Genomic DNA, 27,498 nt, shown 5'->3' with positions numbered 1-27,498 from the left:
TGAGCTTGCTTTGTAGAACTGAACCATTAGCATTACTAAACAGAACATTACTACTGCTTCGTTCTCATGTAAGACCTAAGGAAGGGACCATAAGTGATCCAGCTGCAAAATGCAGTAGGTTTTATCTGCCTCTTCCCAGTCCTTTCAGTAAGATAATTATTCAAGTGACGTTTACCCCAACCACTGATGGGTGGGATTATTGGGTGACTAGTGTGAGCACGGGTCCTTGTTGGGAGCACAGGCCGTCTGGGGCCCAGTCTCAGCCAGACAGTGGTAGTGCCGGGCTCGTGCCAGGTAAATGTTGACATACTACAAGGCTTTAAAGGCTTTTGGGTTTTAATTGATTGCAGTGAGGACTTGGGTTGCACACGGAGGAAGTGTTCTGTGCGTGTGGTGGACAGCACTGGAGTGGGCAAGAGGTGTCTCCTTTGGGCCTCTCTCTGCTCTGCTGATGTGCTTCAGGAGGTTGAGCGACCTCATGCTCAACGTGAGGCTGAGCAAGAGCAAATCACTCTGTCTAGGGTCTTGTTACATGCTCTTCACTGGGCTTTTTAGAATCATCAGTGCGGGTGTGTGTGTGTGTGTGTGTGTGTGTGTGTGTGTGCGCGCGCGCGCGCACGCGTAGATCTCTTCAGACTTCTTTATCCTTCACCTGGAGCAGGGGTCAGCAGACGTTTCCTGTGTGTGTGTGTGTGTGTGTGTGTGTGTGTGCGCGCGCGCGCGCACGCGTAGATCTCTTCAGACTTCTTTATCCTTCACCTGGAGCAGGGGTCAGCAGACGTTTCCTGACATAACTACTCACCTCTGCCTTTGTAGCGAAGGCAGCCACAGACCGAATGTAAACAATGGGCCTGGCTGTGACCCAGTAGAATTTTACTTACAAGACGTTACTTCGGATGAAGTGGTGTCACAGTTGAGCATGGATTTTTTTTCTGGCAGTTTGACAAATGTCGATGTATTTTTCAGTAGTGTTGTGAGATGTTCCCCCGGTTTCTGTGCTTCCAACAAGATTCCTTCCAGACTGCCGCCACGCCGCTGACCGATGGCGCTTCGAAGTAGAAGCCTGGCTGGGGTAGCACGCCACACGCCTGTCTCTCTAGCTCCTCTCCGTGGCACCCCAGGCCCCGGGCTCTGGCCGGGCTGCTCCACTCTCCCTTGAGGGTGGCTCTTCCTTGCTGAGCTGCCCCTGTGCCGCAGGGGTGCCCCCTGTGCCTTTGAGCATTTGCACCCCCTTTGGGGAAGACCGGGGCTTTTCTGTTTTGTTGCCTGGGTAAAAACCATTATATCAGACCTTCCCCAAGAGACCTCCCTGCGGCCCCGACCGTGGGTGTGAGCACGGGCTGTCTCTGCGGGCCTCTCACACGGCATCGTGGTTGTGTGTGAGCGTCTCTGTTGGAGCAGTGCCTGCCTGCCCTCCACTTCCCAACTGCTTGCTACAGTGTGAGTCGAAGGGCATGGTGTGAAGGCGCATGGGGAGTGGGCTGGAGGAGCCAGCTATTCTTCAGACATGGTGTGAATGACTTTGCTTTGTATCTAAAGAAGTTGATGTTGATCTGATGACAGGTGAACCCAACCCCAGTGTGCTTTTGTCCTCCAGGCCGGGAGTGGTCTGACTGGTCCAGCGAGCTGCGCATCCCGGGGGATGAGTTGAAGTGGAAGTTCATCAGTGATGGGTCTGTGAATGGATGGGGCTGGCGCTTCACCGTCTACCCCATCATGCCAGCTGCAGGTGAGGAGGAGGCTTATGGCCACCAAGGCTTGATGACCCACACGAGGGAAACACACATGTTGTGTTCATTTAGTACTTTGTGGTCCACCTTCTCCTGTGGTGCTGGGAGACAGCACTGCCCAAGGGCCCGCCGTGGCAAAGATCAGAACTGCAGTGAGCTGCTTCTGCTGTCTGCCTATTGGGCGTTAGCCCTCCATCCTCACCCAAAGTTTCCCAGCTGTTGCTCGTTGCAGTTCTTAAGCCATTTGATTTTTCAGGTAAAATGTCAGTGTACAGAACATAGTTATGTTCTGTAACATAACTATGCTGCAAGACAGTGGCAGCACCCTGGGCGCCCCTCTAACCGTGGCATCCAGGGGGATGGGGCCCACTCATTGTTGGTTGAATCTGTCCAAGTCTACTTGTGGGGTAGCTCTCGCCCTGTCCAGCAAGGGGACATTTATAGTGCTCTTTTTTCAGGCCCTAAAGACCTCCTTTCTGATCGCTGTGTCCTCTCCTGTCCATCCATGGACTTAGTAACCTGTCTGTTGGACTTCCGTCTCAACCTTGCCTCAAACAGAAGCATCATCCCCCGCCTTGCAGCCTCTCTGGCAGCGTGCGCACAGCTGAGTGCCTTAGGTAAATGGCACCTCCGTTGTCAGGTCTGTCTCACTCCGTGAGAAAAATGGTCATCCTCTGACATTTTCTGCCTTCTCATTTCAGCTGCCAGTCACAGAATGTGGGCCCTTCAAAGATTAAGGAAGCTTCTTACAACTGAATTTGGGCAATCAATTAACATAAACAGGCTACTTGGAGATGATGGGGAAACGAGAGCTTTGGTATGAAACATCACATTACAGTTTCTAATGTAAACTTCTAAATCACTGAGAAGAGTTGGGAAGTTTCACACAGGAATAGACAGCTTTTTTGGCATCCAGACTCCCTTATATTGCTACTATATTGAGTTCAGGCTGGGCTTTGATTTTAAGAACAGCCCTATGTCAGTGGCTGTGAGAATAGGATTGTCTGTTGGACTTTATGAGTCTGACTCACCACACCCACTTTGTTTTGCTGGATGAAATAGTTACTATGAAAAGAATTCTTGATCTTAACCATGTTGGAGATGGAGGTTTGTAGGCCAGAAAGTTCCTTTCTGGTTCCCTGGGAGTTGCTGTGCTGAAATTAAGACCAAACATTCTGAGGTGAATTTTCATGTTCTTTTTTATTTTCGTGTTCATCATGTCCTTTTAGATTTTTTCCTATTTGAAAGTCTCAATCACATGTTTTAGGGGAGAACAGTATCAATGTAATAAAACATTTGACTCACAGGAACAAAACACTCGACTCCCCTGCATTCGGTTTCCTGGGATAGGTTATAATTTGCTTGTTTTCTGAAGAGTTTTTCAGGCAGTGCTCTTGCTGCTCTGGTGAAAGGCCTTCCAGAAGCTTTGCAAAGGCAGTTTGAATATGAAGATCCTGTCGTGAGAGGTGGCAAACAGCTGCTCCACAGCCCATTCTTCAAGGTAATACTTGACTTGTTCTGAAGTGATGAGAGAGCCGCAGAGAGCCATCAAGTGCCGTGCATCAAGTATCAGGCATCCCCGAGGACAGGTGTAGCTATAGCTGAAGTTGAATATGAAAAATTTTCAGGAGTAACTGTGTGATCTAAGCCCTTGTACTTTAAGTATCAGTGTGCTTTCAGATGCCTTGATTTAGGTGGCAAGTGTTGTAGCTGTGGTCTGATCTGAGGTCCTGTTGTCAGGTGCATTGCTAGTAACTGGGTAGGAATAATCCACATCACTGGTGATGCAAAGACCCTTGCTGGGCACGTGGCAGTCAGCCTGGCATGAGGAATTCTGAAGGAGGACCCACGGGGAGCCTGCGTGGGGGCTGTCTTTGGCAGGCAGTGTTGGTGAAGTGGAATGTTAGCCGTGTCTCTAAGTGTCCCTGTGTTGTTAATTTGTGGTGGCTGCAGGTACTAGTAGCTCTTGCTTGTGACCTGGAATTAGACACCCTCCCTTGCTGTGCTGAGACGCACAAGTGGGCTTGGTTCCGAAGGTACTGCATGGCCTCCCGTGTTGCTGTGGCCCTGGACAAGAGAACACCACTGCCCCGTCTGTTTCTCGATGAGGTATTGCAAGTTATTTTGGAACCACTTTTGGGATACACAATGTTTTCTTTATAGTGTAAAAAGATGCCAGTATTATGAGACACAGTAACACTTCTCTTGCCAAGGAATATCATAAAGAAAAAAGCACATAGGTGAAAATGAATAATCTGATACTGTAAATTTCAGTTAAAGTTTATTTTTAGTAAAGATATAATGATACTGTCTAGACATTTTAAAATATCTTCAACGTGATATAATCATGTTGATTTTACTTATTAACTGTAAAGTCACAATGTTGATGTTGGCGTTCCCTCATATTCTTGGGTGGGGAGACTTCCTCTCCTGTCTTCTTACCTTAGTATTATTTGTTTTATTCATGAGAGATGAGTGTTTGATGTATAATCTCATAATAATGTTGTCCAGGTGGCTAAGAAAATTCGTGAATTAATGGCAGACGGCGAAAACATGGATGTTCTCCATGAGAGCCACGGCGTTTTTAGAAGAGAGCAAGATGAACAGCTTGTGCAGTGGATGAACAGGTGTCCTATATCAGAAACAAGAAATACCGTTGTCTGTGAGAGAATGGTGCTTCACGTGCAGTTCTTTCCCATGTCAATTGTTCTCTTAATGTTTGTTACAGGCGACCAGATGACTGGACTCTTTCTGCTGGCGGCAGTGGAACAATTTATGGTTGGGGTCATAATCATAGGGGTCAGCTTGGGGGCATCGAAGGTGCAAAAGTTAAAGTCCCCACTCCATGTGAAGCCCTTGCAGCTCTCAGACCCGTGCAGTTAATTGGAGGAGAGCAGACGCTCTTTGCAGTGACAGCTGATGGGAAGGTAAGAAGGTGCATTTCCTGTGTCATACTGACACTGAAACTGAGACAGCTGTGGCTGGAGGGCATTTGTTTGGTTCACAGCATGTATAACGATTCTGTGCTAAAACAGTATCTCAAGATTATGTACACAGTGCTTATGGTGTGCTGGAAGCAGTTATCGTTCTAAAGTATCTCTGTATAATCTTTAATGTGTCCTGTGGTTTTAGAATTTTTTATTTTGAGATGCAGCATACATAAAAAAGCGTGTTATAATTGTTTGCATATCAGTTCGTTAAACGTATGTATTCCTTTTTGTTTGCTATCATAATGCTATCTTTTTTTTTTTTTGCCGTACGCGGGCCTCTCACTGTTGTGGCCTCTCCCGTTGCGGAGCACAGGCTCTGGACGCGGAGGCTCAGCGGCCATGGCTCACGGGCCCAGCCGCTCCGCGGCATGTGGGATCTTCCCGGACCGGGGCACGAACCCGTGTCCCCTGCATCGGCAGGCAGACACTCAACCACTGCGCCACCAGGGAAGCCCCATAATGCTATCTTTTAAAAAATTAATTGCTACTGATACATGGAAATCGTTAGTATTTATATACTGACATTATGTCTAGTGACCTTATTATACTTTTTTCTTTCTTAGCATCTCAAACTGTTGTGTATCTTCTTTATAAAGCCATGTTCTGTAAATAAATTTTGTTCCTTCCTTTCCAGTTCACCTGTCTTTTACTTTTACTTTCCTCCTGTGCAAGGGAGAAATGAAGCTCATCAGGCTGGTGGGCGCTGCAGTACAGTATCGAACAGGGGTGGTGATGGGCCTATTCTTGGCTTGATCCAGGCTGCAAAGGAAACACTGTGATGGAATCCTTCACACACTTACTGTGGGGTTTTGGTAGATGCCCTGTATCAGATTAAGGAAGTTCCCTTCTTTTTTCTATTTAGGAATAGGTACTGACTTTCGTCAAACATTCTTCCTATGTTTAAAAAATAATCAAAGAGACGGTTTTCTCCTTTAGTGGATTAATATCGTGAACTGGATGAATAGTTTTCCTTATATCAGATAGTCTTGCATTCTTTGGAAAAACCTTACTTGGTCAGGTTCTGTTTTATATTTTTTTGGTTTGTGTTTGGGATTTGGGGGAGATCCAGGATCATGAGTGCAATCATCATCATATTCTTGTCTTACCCACTCCATGTCTGGTTATGGTACTATTGGGTTGGCCAAAAAGTTCTTTCGGTTTTTAGGTTAAAAATAAGAGACACATTTTTCATTTTCACAAAGAACTTTATTGAACAACGTATTCACTGTTTTATTCCACTGCCTTCTGCCATTTTTTGAGCAACTTCATGATTCTGCCTTCCCAAAACTTTTTACCTTTTTGAGCAAAGAACTGTTCCAGGTGTCTTACAGTATTCAGGGAATTGACATTTTTTCCATTAAGAGAATTTTGTAAAAACCAAAATAAATGGAAATCTGAAGGTGCAATGTCTGGTGGATACGGTAAATGAATCAGAACTTCCCAGCCAAGCTGTAACAGTTTTTGCCTGGTCATCAAAGAAACGTGGTCTTAGGTTATCCTGATAGAAGATTATGCGTTTTCTGTTGACTAATTCTGGACGCTTTTTGTTGAGTCCTGCTGTCAGTTGGTCTAATTGGGAGTGGTACTTGTTAGAATTGATCGTTTGATTTTCCAGAAGGAGCTCATAATAGAGAACTCTCTTCCAGTCCCACCATATACACAACATCACCTTCTTTGGATGAAGACCGGCCCTTGGTGTGGTTGGTGGTGCTTCATTTCACTTGCCCCACCATCTCTTCCATTCCACATTATTGTACAGTATCCACTTTTCATCACCCAACACAATTTGTTTTAAAAACAGAACTTTTTTTTACATTTCAGTAGAGAATCACATGCGGAAATACGGTCAAAAAGGTTTTTTTTCTTAACTAATGTGGAACTCAAACAACAAAGTGATTAACATAGCCAAGCTGCTGCAAATGATTTTCAGTGCTTGTTTTGGATATTTTGAGTGTGTCGGCTATCTCCTATGTGGTACAATGTTGATTGTTTTCAATGAATGTCTTGATTTGATTGCTGTCAACTTCAACTGGTCTACCCGACCGTGGAGCATCATCCAGCAGGAAATCTCCAGCATGAAACTTTGCAAACCACTTTTGACATGTTCAGTCATTCACAGCACCTTTTCCATACACAAATTAGCAACATGCACAAATGTTGTGCACAAATTTTTTTTTGCATTTTCCAGGCACAAATCTTTTTTTGCATTTCAGTTGTGTTTTTACCTTTCTTGAAATAATAAAGCATAATGTGCCAAAAATGTTGCTTTTTCCCCCCTATATCTTCAGTATTAGAATGGCTACACAAAAATTCACCAATTTTGATGTTGTTTTTTTTTTTTTTTTAATGCACACTGATAATGACAGCTGTCCCAATACAGTCTAACAAAATTGTTTCAAATGAAGTTAAAGACAGCTAAGCCCTACTAGAGCCATCTTACGGAAAGAAACGATAGAACCTTTTGGCCAACCCAATATATTAGTTATCTGTTTAACTTACAACAGTTGGCGTAAAACAATACACATTTATTATTTCACAGTTTCCCTGGGTGGCTTAGCTTGGGCCTCCAGCCCAGAATCTCTCATCAGGCTGCAGTTGCTGCAAGGCTGGCCTGAGGAAAATTTAGCTCCCCATGACCTGTTGGCTAAGGTTGCCCTCAGCTCTTTGCTATCTCACTACGTGGCAGCTGGCTTCATCAGAGAGAGCAAGGGAGAGGGCAGGAGAGCGTGAGAGCAAGACAGAAGTCAGTCTTGTGTGAGCTAATCCAGAAGTGACACTCCATCCCTGTTGCTGTATTCTGTCCATTAGAAGAGAGTCATTAGGTCTAGCCCACATCCAAGAAGGGATTACATAGGGGCGGGAATCCCTGCAAGCAGGAACTCTTGGGAACCACGTCAGAGGCCGCCCGCCAAAAGTATCAAGGTCGTGCTAGGCTCATAGCAAGGGTTGAAGTGCAGCTCTCTTTTTCTGTTTTCTGGAGAATTCTGTCGTTCAGTTGTTCCCTGGTGATTTTAACATGTATATTTAAAATCTAAAGTTAATTAGTATTTCTATACTCCTCTCAAATTAAAAAGGCTGATTGATCCTTTGTTATCCTGTGTTTTGGCACTAACCTGTTCCCCAAATGATAGGCATTATTATTATTGTTGTTTTATATAGACCGTGTGTTTTCTGGATTTACCCAAATGTTATACACATCTTTGGTCACCAATTATTTCATATGTCTCAGAGCTTATATCTGCAGTCATTTTTCTTCTACTTTAAGCGTATATTTTCAGTTTCCTTTTGTGAGGGTCTACTGTTGGTTAATCTCCTGATTTTTTTTGTTGCTTATTTAAAAATATCTTAGCTTTGTCCTTTTTCTAGGTAAAGAATAGTATTTTTGGCTATGGGAATCATATAGTCTGGTCTCTGTTGCAATTATGAAAGCAGCTTGTGGAGAATATGTAAATGAATGGGTGTGGCAAAATCAGGTGGTAGGCCTGATTTGCCAAGCCCTGTTGTAGAGTATAACACTTTCAGTTGACCATTATTTTCAGTCAGCCTATTAAAGGTTTTATTTTTCTGGTTTTTGGCATTCCTTGTTGCTAATGGCGATGTCAGCAGTCAGATTAATTTTTACCCAAATGAAGGTAATAAATCTTTTCTTTGTAGCTGCTTTCAGGGTCTTTTTTTAGTGATCTACAGTTTCACTAGAATATATTTAGATGTCAATTTCTTTTTACTTTTCCTGCCCTTTTCTGTGTTGTTTTGTTTCTGCCAGGTGGTGAGGGATGAGGGGCGGGCTTCCTGGCTCTGAGAAGTGGCATTTTAACAACTCTGGTAAATTCTCAGACATTATTTTTTCAAATATTGCCTCTCCCGTATTCTCTGTATGATCTGTACCTGAAACTCTGAGTTCTGATCGACGTTCAGGTGAGGAGGTCTATCCCAAATTCTCTCTTCTTTTCTGTTTCCTCTTCTCTTTGTATTTCTGTGCCATATGCTGGATAATTTCCTTAGATCCATTTTCTAGTTGTCTGATTTCTGTACCTGTTTATAATCTGTTTAATACTTCTGGGTTTTTTGTTTCAACTATGTTTTTTTAATTTCTGGAAGTTCTGCTTTGGGTTACCTTCTGGTCTCATTCCTTGGGGATACTTTCAAGCTTTTATTTCTTTAAACATAATATTGGGCTTTTTTTCTTCTGACTCTCTCTCATGGTGCCTTCCTTCCTTTTAGATAATGGGAATTTTTAAAACTATGAGCTGACCATTTTCCTTGGAAAATTTGATGTAGAAATTCTTTGAGGCGTACTTTTTGTTTGTTTTCTTTATGTTTCATTTTGTTTTGTTTTTGATTTCTCTCAGCTAAGGTATTTTATTACAGGGTCCATGCATTTAATGGACACATTTTAAAAGATGATATCCTAAAGTATCAGAATCTATTGACAGCTTAGAAAGCTAAGTATCTCACAGAAATGGGACTCTGAACAATAAAGTTCTGATAGGATGGGGCGATTTTTTTTTTTTTTTTGTTCGGGTGTGCGTGCCTTGGATCTTTGTTTTAAGTCTAATTTCTGTTTTTTCATCTGAATAAGGGTTCCCTAAGGCTAGCCACTATTCTCTTCTTTTCCTTTCAATTTGATTCTCTCATTAGTACCAATATGACAGCTGTTTATTAATTATGAGAGCTCTCATTTTGCGGGTACGCGGGCCTCTCAGTGCTGCGGCCTCTCCCGTTGCGGAGCACAGGCTCCGGACGCGCAGGCTCAGCGGCCATGGCTCACGGGCCCAGCGGCTCCGCGACACGTGGGATCTTCCCGGACCAGGGCATGAACCCGTGTCCCCTGCGTCGGCAGGCGGACTCTCAACCACTGCGCCACCGGGGAAGCCCGGATGGGGCGATTTTGAAGCGTGGAAAACTGCTGGGAAATAGCTCCATGAAAGGTGTCTGAGAGGAGTAGTTCCAGACAGAAGACTGAGGAGGGATCAGGCAGTATCTAAATGAAGAGAAAGTAAAAGAAGAAGGCAGCACATTTTCACTTCTTCATAGTGTTATCTCCTGCCTGTGCTGGTTAAGAAGTTTGTGGTGTCAGAGGCCTAGTTTGAAGTCACTAATCAAACAAGAATTGGTGACCCTGGGTACTACTAACTTTAAGCCATTGTAAATTAAATTCTCTACCTATGGAATTTAGACTATAGGTAGCATTAATTCAGACTGAAAACCAACTCAAGGACCAGCTTTTGTAGTTATGAATTCTCAGGAGAGATTTTCCACCCTCTCATTCAGTCCTAAGTTTTGAGAAAGGCAACTCTGTTTTCTTCTTAGTTCTCATTCACAGTCTGAGTGAGGGGAAGCGCTTCAGAGCCTCTCCTTTCTACAGAGTCTCCCTTTAGGCTTGGCGCCTCACTGCCCACACCCGGTGCACTCGAGAGCCTTAAAACCTTCCCAGGGGAGGCTGACTTTGGGTTCATTTATCCATCTGAATTCTTGGTTTCACTTCCTGTTTTAGTCCTTGAAGTTTCCTTACTGTTGTGTCAATGCAGCAGAGCATTTGAAACAATGTGAAACAGCATTTAAATTGTTATAGGAGGGGTGTTTGACATGCATCTGGAAATGGCAATCTTGATTTTTTTTTTTATGGTAAAGATGTTTTATGTCCCAAATCAATTACCCACTTAGAATGAAAGAAAAGTAGTATATTCTGCTGTGTGATTTGTATGCTGCCTTGCTGAAGTACTAAGTATATGTATAATTTTCATATGCGTGTTTCTGTAGGTGTTATTTATCTAGGATTTGCATATAGTAACTAATTAAATCGTTTTTGTTTTTCTTGATACTAATTGTAGTTGCTATTCTAGACAGAAATAGAAATGCTTCCAGGGAAAAGACCATGTTTTCAAAATACATTTTCTGAATTTGGGATTTCTATTAATTATAATGTTTTCTTTAATTTTTAGAGATCTGGTAAAGCAAAAATAAAGTCTTAAACATTCCTGCGATTTTTAATTTTATTTTTCTGTGGTAAAAATATCTAGAGCATTGATCTGGTTTATTAATTACTAAAATATAGGTTATTAATTATTAAAATGAACTAATTGGTTTATTATTTACTGAAATATATTTAGATAAAAATCTGATGTTTATGTTACTTTTTCTTTTCTTAGCTGTATGCCACTGGGTATGGTGCAGGCGGCAGACTAGGAATTGGAGGGACAGAGTCGGTATCTACCCCAACATTACTTGAATCCATTCAGCATGTGTTTATTAAGAAAGTAGCTGTGAACTCAGGAGGAAAACACTGTCTTGCCCTCTCTTCAGAAGGAGAAGTTTACTCGTGGGGTGAGGCAGAAGATGGGAAGTTGGGGCATGGCAACAGAAGGTATTATGTGAAAATATGTGAAAACATCATTTTTTTTTTTTTTAATTAATTTATTTATTTTTGGCTGTGTTGGGTCTTCGTTTCTGTGTGAGGGCTTTCTCCAGTTGCAGCGAGTGAAGGCCACTCTTCATCACGGTGCGCGGGCCTCGCACTGTCACGGCCTCTCCCATTGTGGAGCACAGGCTCCAGACGCGCAGGCTCAGTAGTTGTGGCTCACGGGCTTAGTTGCTCCGCAGCATGTGGGATCTTCCCAGACCAGGGCTCAAACCCATGTCCCCTGCATTGGCAGGCAGATTCTCAGCCACTGCGCCACCAGGGAAGCCCAAAACATCATTTTTAATGTTATGTTTTCCTCTTCTTCTTTGTGTTAATGCTTGTGTGGTGTATTGGCAGTTTGTTTTTTAAGACAATTTTCGTAATAATCTATTCAAAGTTAATGTTAATGACTCATTTAGCAGAAATAAGTTCATGTGACATTATTTAGGCTTGCCTACATGACCCCTCTGTTGGGGGGAAATCAGTTCCGAATTTTGATTTCTGATTACTAAGTATGGTGAGCTTCATCTTGTCCTTTTTTCCCAAGTCCCCTTCCCCTCATCCTGAGTCATCCATTGAATCACAGTTGGCATTTTGTTAATATGCAGATGCTAAAACACTAAATACAGAGGAAATGGCAGTAGGGGAAAGGGACACACAAATGACATAGTTTTTCAAACAAAGCAACCAAACCCACTAAATTTTAAAAAAGTAATGGGAACTACCTGCCAAATTGGAATGACAGGGCCCTTTGCATCTGAAATAACTAAAGCACCAGACAAAATATATGAAACAGCGGCCCTAAAGACATTGGATAACAGGAAGTAAAGTATGGTCAGTGATTCTCCAGAGGTGAATACTGACAGTCATGTGTGAGGAGAATATCTGAGAGGCCAAGGAACAGACCACCTAAAAAGATTAGGAGGAACATTCCCAGAGCTCACAGAGGGCAGAGGATATGCCTACTCCCAAAACCTCATAATTCACAGGGCACTGAGTAGAGGACTAAGAGTGATGGTGCACAACAGAGGGGAAAGAAGTTAACCATAGACTAAGTGTTGTTCTGATCCCACCAACAAAGCTAAAAAGCAAGACCTGAAAGGATTAAACTGTTTACAGGTAACTTAACCATGTTGTAGAGATCAAAGCTCAAGAATGTTTTTATGGATACAAACATATCAAGCACCCAGCAAGATAATATTCACAATGTTGTTCATCCAGTCAGAAATTATCAGGCACATGTCTCTTCAGTAGTGTTGAGAAAATTGGATATTCAAATGCAAAAGAATGAAATTGGACCACTCTCTTACACCACTTACAAAAATTAGCTCAAAATGGATTAAAGACTTGGTTATAAGACCTGAAATGATAAAACTCCTAGAAGAAGACATAGGGAAAAAGCTCTTTGACATTGGTCTTGGCAATGATTTTTTGGCTATGACAGCAAAAGCACAAGCAACAAAGGCAAAAATAAACAAGTGGGACTCCATCAAACTAAAAAGCTTCTTCACAGCAAAAGAAACAACACAGTGAAAAGGCAAACTATGGAATGAGAGAAAATATTTGCAAATCTTATAACTGATTGGGGGTTAAGATCCAGAATACATAAGAAACTCATACAACTTAATAGCAAACAAAAACCAAATAACCCAATTAGCAAATGGGCAAAGGACCTGAATAAGCATTTTTCCAAGAGGCATACAGATGGCCAACAGGCACATGAAAAATTGCTCAAGATCACTAAATCATCAGGGAAATGCAAATCAAAACCATAATAAGATATCACCTCACAAGTGATAGAATGGCTATCATCAAGAAGACAAGAGGTAACAAGTACTTGCGAGGGTGTGGAGAAAAGGGAGCCCTTGTACAATCTTGGTGGGAATGTAAATTGGTGCAGCCACTGTGCGAAACAGTGTGGAAGTTTCTAATACAATTTAAAATGGAATTCACATATGATCCAGTAATCTCACTTCTGGGTATATAGCCAAAGGAAATGAAACCACTATTTCAAAAAGATACCTGCACCCCCATGTTCATTGCAGCATTATTTACAATAGCCAAGATAAAGAAACAACCCCTAAGTGTTCATTGACAGACAAATGGAGAAAGAAAAATGTGTGTGTGTGTGCATGTGAGTATTATTCAACCATGAAAAAGGAAATCCTGCCATTTGCAGCAATATGGATGAACTTCGAGGACTTTATGCTAAGCGAAATGCGTCAGAGAAAGACAAAAAAAACTATGATCTCACTTATATGTGGAATCTTAAAAAAGCTGAACTCATAGAAATAGAGAGCAGATTGGTGGTTGCCAGGGGTTGGGGGGTGGAGGAAATGGAGAGATGTTGCTAAAAGAGTACAAACTTCCAGTTATGAGATCAGTAAGTTCCGGGGATTTAATGTACAGCGTGGTGACTATAGTTAACAATACTGTATTGTACATATGCAAGTTGCTAAGAGCATACATCTTAAATGTTCTTACTACACACATACAAAAGTAAACATGTGAGGTGAAGGATTTGGTAACTAACCTTATTGTAGTAACCATTTCACAATATATACATCTATCAAATCATATTGTGCACCTTAAACTTACACAATATTATATGTCAGTTTTATCTCAATAAAGCTATAAAAAAATTATCAGGCACACAAAAGAGAAGGAAAATACAACCCATATAAGGAGAAAAGTCATTTGATTGAAACTGACCCAGAAGTGACATAAGTGATAGAATTACTAGACAAGAACACTGAAACAGTTCTATCTTCAGTAAGCTAGAGGAGAAACTTGAACATGTTAGGTAGAGACTGAAAGATATTTAAATGCCCAGATCAAAGTCCTAAAGAAATACAATGTCCAAGAAAAATACAGTGTTTAAGATGAAAAATACAGTGCATGGGATTAATGGCAGATTAAACATTGCAGAAGAAAAGGTCAGTGAACTTGAATATATAATAGTAGAAACAGAAAATATATATATATAAAAAGACCGTAGTATCAGTGAGCTGTGGACAGCCTCAAACGGCCCAATACATGCATAATTGGAGTTACCAAAAGTGATGAAGATGGGGATTTTGAAGAAGTAATGGCTGAAAAAATTTCAAATTTGATGAAAATGATAAACCCACACATTCAAGAAGCTCAAGAGAACCCTAAGCAAGAGAAACATGAAGGAAACTACACCAAAGCACATCACAATCAAACTGCTCAAGGCCATTGATAAGGAGCAAAATATTTTAAAGCGGCGCCAGGGGGAATAATACCAGTTATGTACAGAATAAAAGGTAAAGGGTGATAGTGAATTTCTGATAAGAAATAATGTAAGCTAGAATACAGTGGGAGATACTGAAAGTAAAAATAACTGTCAGCCTAGATTTTTTTACTCAATGAAATTATTTTTTCAGGAATGAATTTGAAGTAGACTTATGCAGGCATACAAAAGCTGAAATAATTCACCTCCTCCAGATCTGTACAACTAAAAATTTAAAGGAATTACTTCAAACCAGAGGAAGATTATACCAGATGGAATCAGGGATCTATACAAATGAATGAGGAAATTACTACATGGGTTAATATCATGATGTTTTCCCTTATTATATAAATCTCTTTAAGAGATAATTAAATGTTTCCAGGATATGGTAAAAATGAATTGAGATGCTTAAAACATACATAGGAGTAAAATATATGACAGCAGTAGCACAGAGGCTGGGGTTAGAGGCAGGAAATGGACATATGCTGTTGTGAAGTTCTTATACTATACATGATGTAGTACATGACCCCAGACTATACTATAATCGTTAGAGATGCATTCTACATCTGCCAAAGCAACCCCGAAAATAACACAACAAAAACTTTTGTCTGATAAGCCAGTAAAGGAGTTAAAGTGAAGCAAAAAACATACTCGAAAGAAACCAGAAAAATGAAAAAATGGAGTAAACAGATGAGACAAATAGAAAACAAATAGTAAGGTATAGATCTAAACCAAGATATATTAACAATCACATCAAATGTTAAATGATCTAAACACCACAGTTAAAAGTCATTGTCAGAAAGCAAGATCAAACAATATGCTACATAGAGCAAACTTTGTATTTATTTAACATGTCTATACTTAAACACATAAATTGATTAAAAATAAAAGGGTGGGAAAATATGCTAACACAGATTAAAATAAAGCTGGAATGCCTATATTAATATTATACAAACTAGATGTAACATCAGAGAATATCAAGAGAGATAAAAAGGGTCATTTTATTAGGAAAGTATAGACCAATACCCTTCATGAGCATAGATGTAAAAATTCTTAATATTTTAGAAAGTTGAATCCAACAATATGTGAAAGGATAAAGCAGTAAGGCCAAATGACATTTTTGCCAGTATTGAATAATTGTTTTAACGTTAGAAAATTGATCAGTGTAAAAAAGAAAAACTATATAGATTATCTCAATAGATGAAAGGCGGAAAAGCATTTGGCAAACTAACATTTGTTTCTGATAAAAACTTTCAGCAATCTGGGAATCAGAGAAAACTTCCTCAGCTTGGTAAAGGGCATCTCTGTTAAAGCTAGGGCTTGACTTCCCTGATGGCTCAGTGGTTAAGAATCCGCCTGCCAATGCAGGGGACACGGGTTCGAGCCCTGGTCTGGGAAGATCCCACGTACTGTGGAGCAACTAAGTCCATGCACCACAACTACTGAGCCTGTGCTCTGGAGCCTGCGAGCCACAACTACTGAGTGCCTAGAGCCCGTGCTCCACAGCAAGAGAAGCCACCGCAATGAGAAGCCCACGCACCGCAATGAAGAGTAGCCCCCGCTCGCCACAACTAGAGAAAGCTCACGCACAGCAACAAAGACCCAACACAGCCATAAATAAACAAATGAATGAATGAAAGAAAGAAAGCTAGGGCTAATGTGGTACCTGATGGTGACAGGCTGAACGCTTTCCCTATCTCCAGGAGCAAGACAAGGACATCTGCTGCTGTCTGTCACCAGTTGTGTTCAGCGTTGTTTAGCAGGTTTAGCAAGTGCAGCACAACAATGCAAAGAGGTAAAAGGCATTCAGATTGGAAGGAGAATTAAAGCTGTCCATTTACACATAATATGATTATTTATGTAGAAAATCTGATGGTATCTACAAAAAAGCTACTAGAATTAATGAGTGTGGTTAGCAGGGTTGCAGGATAGAAAATCAGTAAATAAAGTCGATTGCAGGCAAATAAAGGAAACATTTCTGCATTAGAAAAAGTCAACTGTGTGTCTTTATACATATACATATGCAATCAGAAATTGAGATTTTAAAATACCATTTATGGTACCCTCCCCCTAAAACCGAAATAGTAAGGAATAAATTTGACCCAAAGATACAGATAACTTACAGACAAAAAACTATAAAATATTGCTGAGAGAAATTTTAAAAGACCTAAAATAATGGAGGAGTATGCTGTGTTCATGGGTTGGAAGACTCAATATTGTTGATTTTTTGGTTTTCCCCAAATTAACCTATTGATTCAACACCTTCCCAGTCAAAATTTCTGTAGAAATTGACAAGCTGATTATAAAATTCATGTGGAAATGAAGAGTACCTACAGTAGTCAAGACAGCTTTGCAAATGAGGAGCAGAGTTGGAGGACTGACACTATTTAACTTCAAGTCTCATTTCAAAGATACAGTAATCAAGACAGTGTGGTATTATTGTAATGAGTGAGAAATATATCAGTGGAGCAGAATAGGATAGGAAGTCCAAAAACATACCCACAAATACTGATACAATGAGTGTGGAAAAATGAAACTTGATTCCTCCCTCACAGTCTGCAGTGCATAATACAAAAGTGCAAAGACAATTTATTGGAGAAAAGATAGTCTTTTCAACAAATGATTTTGAACAATTGGACAACCATATGGTAAACAGTGAACTTAAATTCTTATCTTGTGCCATTAATATCCAAAATTAAACCGAATACTTCATCTACTTCTACCTGGGCCAAGTAGCCATTCTTCTGTTCAGATCTGGTTTAAGGCATGGACTGCACCACAAACCCAGTGATCCATCCAAAAACAAGGACTGCAGCCTAAATTCCAAATACCACAGACTGAAATCTTCAGCCTTGCCTAAGGGAACACCTCGATCTTTGAACTTGAATTCTTATCTTGCGTCATATGCAAAATTAACTCATAAGTCTAAAACCTACAACTAAAAACTTCTAGAAGAAAACATGAGAGAAAACTTTTGTGACCTTAGGTCAGACGAAGATTTTTAGATAGAACTCCAAAAGCACAGTCCAGTAAAGAAAAATAGGATAAATTGGACTTTATAAAAATAGTGAACTTCTCTTTGAAAGACACTGTTAAGAGATGGAAAGCACATGCCACGGGCTGGGAAAGCATATTTGCCACATCATATATCTGACTCAGGTCTTATATCCAAAATCATTATAAATAGCTTTCAAAACTCAGTAATAAGAAAAAGAAGTTTGTCGTCAGGCTTGCCATGTTATATATAGACTAGTTGACTCCTTAAATGAAATGTTGATTTATAGCAAGGGTGGACAGGCTGTTTCTGCAAAAGACCAGATAGTAGTAAATATTTTAGGCCAGCCACATACACTTTTTGTTGTATATCCTTCTTTCATGGTTTTCGTTTGTTTGTTTTACAACCCTGAAAAAATGCAAAGCCCATTCTCAGCTCACTGGCCTTTCAAAAACAGGTCATAGGCCAGACATGGCCCATCTGTAAGTGCTGGTCTTCCAGCCCCTGATTTAGACTGTACATCTCCTCTCTGGCATTTGGGCAGCTTGTGTAAAAGGAGGTAGGTAGGGAATTACGTGATTTTGAGTTCAGGCCTGAATGATTCTTCCAGATTGATTTAATGATTGACTTGACAGATGTATGTAGGTTGAGAGGTGTGCATTGAATAAATGAGCAACAAACCAAAAGCCTGTAATTAATAATTTAAAAATATTTAAGAATGAAACTATTTCAGTTTTATTTGGTGACCTCTTTTGCAGCCCGTGTGACCGTCCTCGTGTCATTGAATCTCTCAGAGGAATAGAGGTGGTTGATGTCGCTGCTGGTGGAGCCCACAGCGCCTGTGTCACTGCAGCCGGAGACCTCTACACGTGGGGCAAAGGCCGGTATGGCCGCCTGGGGCACAGTGACAGTGAGGACCAGTTGAAACCAAAGCTGGTGAGGAGGAGCTGTGCGCGGGAGGCCTGGAGGGACAGCTTGCTGTTGTCATTATGCTTTGTAAAAATCCACAATATTTCCTATTCCAGATTCTTTTTAGTTTCAGAGTTAACAGTGTTTTTTTTTGGTGGGGATAAAAACCGCCGTGGTATATATTCCATGGGTCGTTTAAACAGGATAACGTTTGAAATACCCTTTTATCTACACTAGTAAATATTACTTGGCATCTAGCTAGAGGCTTTGTCTTCTGGGAGGTCCGCTGTGATTTAGGTGAGGCTGCAGGGTGGGTGGCAGGACTGAGCACTGGACACTGGGACCTGCCTCCTACCGCTGAGATGCTCACAGTTCAGATATGTGAGGGTGTCTTCTGTCTTGGCCTGCAGGACCATTAAGATTCCCTGTTCTTTGTAAAGAATTAAGACCAGCACCCCCGCCCCCCAAATCCCAGCACGTTAGAACCTCCGGGGAGAGCCTCCTTTCTGTTGCGGTTGGATGTCCTCAGTGCCCCTCTCTCTGCAGGTGGAGGTGCTGCAGGGCCACCGCGTGGTCGACGTTGCCTGTGGCAGTGGGGACGCCCAGACCCTCTGCCTCACGGAGGACGACACTGTCTGGTCCTGGGGGGACGGGGACTACGGCAAGCTGGGCAGAGGGGGCAGCGACGGCTGCAAGGCGCCCGTGAAGGTACGCTGCCTGCCGCCGCCTGCGTCTCAGGAGTAGCCTAACTTCATCTTTAGCTTCTTTGCAAAACACATGATGGGTCACTGGGTGGAAAGGGAGTGAAAGACCCAGAGGTATGAAGATAGTTTTAAGTACTGTTTCGTGCTCTCTTGGGAGCGTCTGTGGTCAGCGGGGCATCACGCAGCCCGTGGTTTTATTTAGCGTGCGGACCTGTTTGAGGAGAAGGACGACTTGTTCACACTCTTCTGTTCACAGAGGTCTGTAGCTATGCACTGCACTGGTACTTGCTGAAAGGCTGCATCTGGCTCAGCCAGAGGCTGCTAGATGGACATCTGTGAAAAGACAAGAGAAGAGGCTCCGCCTGAGCCGAGTGGCTCTGGGCAGTTTATCGACGTTTGTGATCACGACTGTATTTTGCCTTTGTGAATAGGGAGTTGGCAGAGGTTAAGTTCATCGGTGTGTTTAGGTCATGTGCTGACTACCTAGCGGCCTGCAGGACGAGAACACAGCAGGGCTGTTCAACTGAGGTGATTTGCTGTGGACTTGGGAGTGTTGGTGCTGTGAAAGAAAGCTAGAAGTTGTCTCTGCTTGGCATCCTCTCTTGTTGGGGCTCTGAGACTGCATGTGCAGTGTAGAGGCCCACATGGTGCATGGGTGTCCTGGGGAGGGGGTGGGGAGCTGCTGGAGGCCGTCAGAATAGGAGCCTGAGCTGGGACTGCCGAGCTGTTCTTCTCAGAGCCGTGCTGCTCAGTAAAGTAGCCGCTGGCCACGCATAACTACTTAAGTTTTAACTTAAATCGGTTAAGAGTGAGTAACATTACAATTCACTCCCTTGCTTGCGCTGCTCACATTTCACGTGCTCAGGAGCTGCGTGTGCTGCCATGCTGGGCAGTGAGGGCACAGCAAGCCTCCATTACCACGGGGAGTGGTATCGGCGGGTGCCGGCTAGAGCCAGGGCCTGATGAAGAAGACGTCACCTGAGGCACCTGCACCTCTGTGCCGTGAGGCTGGCTGCAAGGAGACGCCCCTCTTCTTCAGGGCCTCCTTGGCAGGTGCTGCTGGAAAACCTGGGACTCGAGGCTACCTTCTTGTCCTTATCACCACTTGCTCTTTTCCCTCACAGGTATACAGTATTTTAACCACATTACAGGTTACGTATGGTTTCCACATTTATGAAAAAATTGTGGTGGGCTTTCATACGTCAGGAAGACATTAGACAGAGGCTTTGCACCTTGTAGGATTGAGATGTCAAGCGTTGGGGGGTTGTTGGGGGGTGGAGGCCATTACTGCTATCATTGTGATAGCAATGAGGGTGAGGAGAAAACTAAGAGAATTAGGGGATAATGAATTTAAATTTAAGTTTGAGAACTTGAGTCTGGAAACAGTCACAGGTAATAAGGAGCATAGTTTGCTAGGTGAGGAAAGACGTCAGCTAGGTAAATGAACCCCAACAAGACCTCTGGGTGCTGGCTGTGAAGGGTCTGGACCCTTGAGCATGCAGGGCTGGAAGTGGGTTCCAGTACTGACCTGATCAACGTCGTGTTTAATTGGAATAACCTGGGCAGGTGGCTTGCTAGTGTCTGAAGTCAGAACCCTGGTTGTCTTGGCCATCCGTCCCCCGTTACCTGCTTCTTCCCTGTGGGCCTGTGCATCTGATAGGGCTGGAGGGCAGATGGGAAGTGCAGGGCTTGCTGGAAAATGGGGCCACCACATCACAAAGAGAAATGGAGTTGGGAGAGTGAATGCTGGGGAAAGCGATCCTAGGCCTTCAACAGTGACGTGTTCATTTCCAGCGGTATGCGGCGGGTCTCACGGGTGGTGGCGCGGGCGCCTGGCCGCCTGTGGCCTGTGCGCCCTCAGAGCCAGGGTTCCTGCCCCTTCTGAGAACACTTGGCTGTGTGGAGTAGGCTGTTTTACGTTGTGGTAAATGTTTGGCGTAGGAGTAAGGGCTTTCTGAGTTCTCTATTCGTGTCACTGCAGTCTCTATATGGGTGCAGCCATCAGCAAAAACCTTGATTGAATCAGTCTAATTGAGCCTTTTCCCTTCTAGATCGATTCTCTGACAGGCCTTGGAGTGGTTAAAGTGGAATGTGGGTCCCAGTTTTCTGTCGCCCTGACCAAATCTGGTGCTGTCTATACTTGGTATGCAAGATTCTATTTATTTAAGTCCACCAAATCCAGATTGTTAATTAGAAGTCACTTTAACTGCCTTTTTGTAGATAGAAATGGGGTTTCTGTGGCAGACTGTGGTTTGTGTCTTACAGTGTCAATGTGGTGTCTGCTCCAGGAGGGTGGCACAGGGTGGTAAACAAGATGGCTTTGCACTCACAAGTTCCACGTTTCCTTGTGTGCAGGGGCAAAGGTGATTATCACAGGCTGGGCCATGGATCTGACGACCATGTTAGAAGACCTCGGCAGGTTCAAGGGCTGCAGGGGAAGAAAGTCATTGCCATCGCCACCGGCTCCCTGCACTGTGTGTGCTGCACTGAGGATGGTAGGTGGGAGGCCCGACCTTGTAACTTGGAGGCTCAGGAATAATATGCGCAGCTCTAAGGTGGAGGGGGGATGGGGAGAGTCATACTATATTCTGAAAATACGCCTGTGGTTTTGGCCCTATCGTCTTCAGTCCCTGGTGTGAACACTGGTGAACATGTTGTGTTTCATGGCTAACAGAGCAGGCCTGATACGGCTGTTTATACAAACACTCGCTTGCAAGGGTGGCCTTCGGCTGGCTTCTGGGAGCCTGGATTTCAGGAGGGCTCCCACCAGCCCTAATTGAAGGAGGCGTTGTTAGAATGTTTGCAGAGTGTGGTCTCTGCTGAAACCTGCTTCCTTCTGGGGGTCTGGAACTTGGGTACGTGCCAGGCAGAGTGCCTGCCTGACCTGCCCCAGTCAGAACCCTGGCACCGAGTCTCTTATGTCCCTGCTGGACAGCACGTCACAAGTGGCCACAACTTGTTACTGAAGGACGTAAGTGCGTCTGTGTGACTCCACTGGCGGGGGCACCCTTGGAAGCTCGCTCCTGGTTTTCTCTGCATTTCACCCATGTGCCTTTTCCCTTTGCTGATTTTGCTTTGTGTCCTTTCACTGTAATGAATTATAGCTCTGAGTATGATATATGCTGAGTCCTGGAGTTCTCCTAGTGAATCATCAAAACTGAGGGTGGTCTTGGGAACCCCAAGACAATGGCAAAAGGGAATTACAGATGGAATTAAGATTGCCAAATTAGCTGACTTTACAGTATGGAAATATTCTGAATTATTAGGTGAGCCTAGTAAAATCTCACACACCCTTCAGTGGAGAAAAGGAGGCAGAAGATCAGTGAGAGAGATGTGATGGAAGAAGGGGAAGGAGAGATTTTCCAATTACGAGAGGGTCTCAACTTGCCATCACTGGCATTGAAGGTGGAGTGAAGGGGCCAGGGAGTATGGGTGGCTGCTGGAAAACTGCCATTCCCCAAATTTTGCTCCCTTTAAAAGGCTTCAGTGAATTATATGAACATGTGCCCTTTAATTAGTTTCGATGAATGAGTTTCATATATGAATATGCAACTTCTGTGGCTTGTGGTGGGACTGATGTAGTTCTTGATGAAGAAATTACAACACACTTTTATTTCCTTTGTTGTAATTTAAAAATTTTTGAAACATATATATAACACACTTAGAGAACAGTTTCAGGTATCGTACAAAGAACTTTTTCTTTTTCCATGTGAGAGATAGGTGATGCCATGGTGCCCCATTACCCTGAACAAGTGTGTATTTCCTACAGTGATGGGCCCTGTGCTACATAATCACAACATGGCCTTCAGTGAGAAAATACACACAGTCGTCACTCCACCTGACCTCCCTCTCTCCCCTCACAACACGGGCTCCATCAGCTGTGCTGCTCTTATCTCTGTTCTGAGACAACCCTCAGTCACCTCTCAGGGTCAATCCTTGTCAGTCTTCTTCAGTCTTCTTGGACTTTTTGGACCTTGACACTTTTCACACTGGTTACAGGCTGGTTATTTTGTAGAACATTTCTCAATTTGAGTTTGATGTTTCCTCAGTAGATTCAGGTTGCACATCTTTGATCTTAATTTATCCTGCATTCCTAATTCATTCTCAGTTCATCAGGTGACATGCATGTTCTCTTTGTTCCATTACTAATGGTGTTAATATCAGTCACTTGATAAAGGTGGTGTAGCCAGCCTGTTCCACTGTGAACATCCTTTGTAACTAATAAGTATTTGGGAGGGTGTTTGAAACTATATAAGTGCTCCTTTTTCACTGAACATTTTATTTATTCTCATCAGGTATTTAAATTTTTGTTGGTTTGTTTTCATCTTGTTGGACTCATGGTTTCCTAATTTATTTAATGAGTTACATATAAGCTGTTGCTTTTACTTACCTTGATGCTCAAATTGTGCCCTGTTTGGCTGGCTTCATCTCCTGAAGTTCCCACCCCGTCATTCATTGAGTACTTCCTTGCTTTCTGGCACAAAAAGACCTTCTATCCTCGTCTTGACTCTCCATGTCTCAAGCTTAGAATTGTCTGGTTCCCCAAGGAGCCCTGGTGCCTTTAGAGGAAAATGGTGTTTGAAAGACAAGGTCAGGTCTATAGGTGTGCTCATCGCTAATGGGATGTCACTGCTCCCAGGCCTTCTTAGTGGACAGAGCTAGGGAATATATATGTAAATAATACACAAAATTATATCTGTGTTTATTTCTCTCTCCCTCTCTCTCCCTCTCTCTCTCTCTCTCTCTCTCTATATATATATACACACACACACACACACACACACACACACACACACACACACACACACACACACACACACACAGAGTACCACTTGTTCACACCAGTACCCCAAGGTACTGGACCACAGGTTCATTCTAGTTTTCTCTCTTTCCATACTTGTTACTCCTTGCTCTTTTGGTAAGAAACCTGGATCCCCTTACTGAGTAAGTGATTCACTTACTCTTCCTGTAGTGGCTGGTGTCCCATCGTTGCCTTTGCCTTCTCCCCTGTGTGGATCCTCACCTCACTTGGGCTGTGACTGCCCACTCTGGACCGTGTCCCCACATGGGTGTACTGCTCCCTGCTTTGGCTGACTTCCCACACCTGGCTACCCTCTGTGTGGAAGTCCTTGTCTCTCGTGCACTCTGATTCCCTGCACCCGGCTGCGCCTCTGTGGAGAGGCTCTCTTCCCCTTGCTTGCACTCTGACACCTACCCAGTGGCTTTAGGACTGAGTTCTCCAGAGCAGGAAGGGGCAGGACACAAGCACACTGCCCTTGATCTTGCGGGCCTTGCACTTTGCACAGTGGTGCTTATGGCTTCATGGCACCCTGAGGAGTCTGTGGATTTGCAAGGCTTGTGATGTTTCTAGAGAACTAAACTCATTTCTATTCCAGTCACCACCTTACCCATACAGTGGTGTTTCATGGTTGGGATCTAGTATGGTATGTTGAAAAATATGATTCTCATCAGTGAGATATGAATGAGAGATTCATATCTCATGTTTAGGATATGAATAACCATTGGAAGAACAACATGTTCCTTTAAAACATGGATTTTGTTTAGTTAAAAACTGACTTTCTCTTCCTTTGACATACAAAATCAATTTGGATTGTAAGTACTACCATCTGTTTGTTTTTTTTTTTTCCTTTGCGGTACGCGGGCCCCTCACCGCTGTGGCCTCTCCCATTGTGGAGCACAGGCTCCGGACGCGCAAGCTCAGCGGCCACGGCTCATGGGCCCAGCCGCTCCGTGGCACGTGGGATCCTCCCGGACCGGGGCACGAACCCGTGTTGTCCCCTGCATCGGCAGGCGGACCCCCCACCACTGGGCCATCAGGGAAGCCCTACCATCTGTTTTGGTGTTACTTGTTCTGATTAAGAACTGCTCCAGTTACATGCTTAGTCCTGTGAACAGACACAGTTGGAAAAGCCGTGTTAGCAGCAGGGGAATGGTCCTGGGAAGCCTGCTACCTCTTTGAGTGTTGTGATTAGAGACATCTAGATCACCATAAGGTTAACATTGCACAGACAACCGCCGACACCCAGCTGGAGGGCAGCGAGGACTGTATGTGTGGGAAGATGGTGGTGGTTGTGCGTTCATTGGTCCTAGTATACAAGTCCTTGTTCTAAATCTACTGCATTAGGTGAAGTTTATACGTGGGGCGACAATGATGAGGGACAGCTGGGAGATGGAACAACAAATGCCATCCAGAGGCCTCGGCTGGTAGCTGCCCTTCAGGGCAAGAAGGTCAACCGTGTGGCCTGTGGCTCAGCACACACTCTCGCCTGGTCAACGAGCAAGCCCGCCAGTGCCGGGAAGCTCCCTGCACAGGTCAGTGGCGATTGGGCGAGTGGGCCAGCAGGCATGCAGGTTGTGACAAAGTTACGGCCTGTGTATTGAATTACACGTGTGCAAGCGTGCGCACACTTCGTTTTCCCCTTGTACATTTACAGAGGTGCTCTACTGAAAATAATTTATAATTATTGGTAATGGTAAGAACAGTATTTTTAAGAACATTAATTATTCACACCTGTCGACATTCTGTGTGTATCAGTGTGTCACCTTTATTCAAAATTTTATAAACTATCTAAAACCATTCTGGTAGTTCAGGCTGCATGTTTTCTGTAGTAAATATATTTCTATATGCTAATTTTTTTAACATTCTCCTTGGTTTACGTTTCTTGGCTCAGGCAAAATGGCTAAAATATTATTTTAGAAACAGCAAGATATTTTAAACCAAACTCAGAAGTCATAGTGCTCCTCTGTTTTCAAAAACAGTATTTTCAGAATCCATCCACTATACTATGGCTTACCTGTGCATTTGGTGCCTAAGTTGACTTAACACAGTTTCCATGTTTCAGGTCCCCATGGAGTACAGTCATTTGCAGGAGATCCCAATCACAGCACTGCGGAACCGGCTGCTGCTGTTGCATCACATCTCAGAGCTCTTCTGCCCCTGCATCCCCATGTTTGACCTGGAGGGCTCTCTCGATGAAACTGGACTCGGGCCTTCTGTGGGCTTTGGCACTCTGCGAGGAGTTCTTATATCCCAGGGAAAGGTACCGCTCTGGTAGCAATTTTTACTGTAGGTGATATTGGTATCTTCAGTAAGTTTTATCCAACAAAAATTCCTAAAGTAGGAATGTGTTGAACACAGCTCATTCAGCAAATGTTCACTGAGCACCTACTATGTGCCACGCTCTGTCCTGGGTTCTTAGAATGCATCGAAACAGACAAAAATCTCTTCTCTTTTGGAGCTTATGTTAAAAATGAATAGTGTGGTGCTGCCTTTTCCCCCTGTAGTCTCTGTTTCCCACCTCCCCAGAAGGGGGTTGGCAGAACTAAGCTTCCATTCTTGCAGTGCTCTCTGCTGTCCTGGCCTTGAGGCTTTATGGCAAATCCCTACTGACAGCAGGAAGGAAAAATAATGGGATAATTTCTTCCCCAGGGATGTCCCGCAGAGGGACCCAGACGTTACAGATTGCTTATATAGAAGTTCGGTACGAGGATATGTAGAAATTCCTGGCCGATGGGTAGTTTAACAGCCTCTGAAAAGAATCATGAATGAAGGCTTCTGAAAGTCATGAGAGAAATTTTGACCCATTGACATCTGTAATAATTTGAGCTTTCTAGAATGGAATGCCTGAAGTCATCAAGTTTCTGGCAAGCAGCTTGACAGGATGTCCTGGAAGAGGCTCAACTGTTGTATGGTAGGGGGAATATTTGTATAGGGAAAAAAAAGCATAGAGGTCAAATTGAGGAATCCTAGTCCTGAGGAGTCTGATTCTGTGACATATATTGTTATCCAAGGTTATGGTCTATTCTTATTGATAATAAAATTTAGATGTTTTGGAGTACTGTCCAAACAGATTTTTTTCCAGGATTAGCTTTATTTCCTAAAATACCTAGCCGAAGGAGACTGGTGCACACGTTTTATTTTTATGTGTGGCTTAGAGACACGTAGACAGTGATGAGGATTGTGGTAATGGTAAGAGCTCTCTGAAGACCCGGAGCAGGAAAAAATTGTGGGCAGGTAAAATCAATATGAGACTTTACTTCAACCATTTTTCAATAATAAAAATGGCAAATTTGATTACTTTCACCGTTTTTTTAATCCCTCAAAGCGGAGGTGATAATAAGCAGTAAAAGGGAAAAATCCTCTCCTTGTAGGGAGGAAACAAAGCGAGAGGTAGCACGTGTCTCAGGCCAAGTGTGTGAGTGTCCTGTAGGCTGGGAGCGCAGGGCGGGGACGCCCAGGGAGGCTGAAAGGCACCCTCAGCCGCGGGGGTGTCGGCCTCTGTTCTGGTCCTCGTTGGAAAGGACCGCCTCTGCTGGAAATTCTAGGGAGTGGGTTTCGTTGGTGACTGTGGAGAGCTGTTACCAGGGCCCAGAAGAGAGCGAGCCACAGGAGGGCGGGGCTCGCCGGGTGCTCCGTAGGGAAGGGAGCGTGTGCCTGGAGCAGGGCCGAGCAGCGGGCAGGGCGCTGGTCCTCGGGGTGGAGGGCGTGCAGGAATG

The 27,498-nt window shown here is 43.4% G+C and overlaps 1 protein-coding gene across 1 annotated transcript in view; it reads left to right on the top strand.

Moving 5' to 3' along the window:
• The window catches only part of HERC2 (HECT and RLD domain containing E3 ubiquitin protein ligase 2), a 231,524-nt gene that overhangs the window by 194,506 nt on the left and 9,520 nt on the right, over positions 1 to 27,498 (top strand). The window contains 14 exon segments of the mRNA XM_007463762.1: positions 1,598 to 1,729; positions 2,189 to 2,347; positions 2,432 to 2,547; positions 3,106 to 3,231; positions 3,684 to 3,839; positions 4,242 to 4,357; positions 4,459 to 4,657; positions 10,870 to 11,084; positions 18,127 to 18,304; positions 18,824 to 18,985; positions 21,033 to 21,124; positions 21,337 to 21,476; positions 25,127 to 25,314; positions 25,845 to 26,042. Coding sequence (XP_007463824.1) covers positions 1,598 to 1,729; positions 2,189 to 2,347; positions 2,432 to 2,547; positions 3,106 to 3,231; positions 3,684 to 3,839; positions 4,242 to 4,357; positions 4,459 to 4,657; positions 10,870 to 11,084; positions 18,127 to 18,304; positions 18,824 to 18,985; positions 21,033 to 21,124; positions 21,337 to 21,476; positions 25,127 to 25,314; positions 25,845 to 26,042 — 2,177 coding nt within the window.

This window comes from Lipotes vexillifer, unplaced genomic scaffold (genome assembly GCF_000442215.2).
Source record: "Lipotes vexillifer unplaced genomic scaffold, Lipotes_vexillifer_v1.1 scaffold200, whole genome shotgun sequence".
In the NCBI taxonomy this organism is placed as follows: Eukaryota; Metazoa; Chordata; class Mammalia; order Artiodactyla; family Lipotidae; genus Lipotes; species Lipotes vexillifer.
This window is presented reverse-complemented; position numbering and strand designations above follow the sequence as displayed.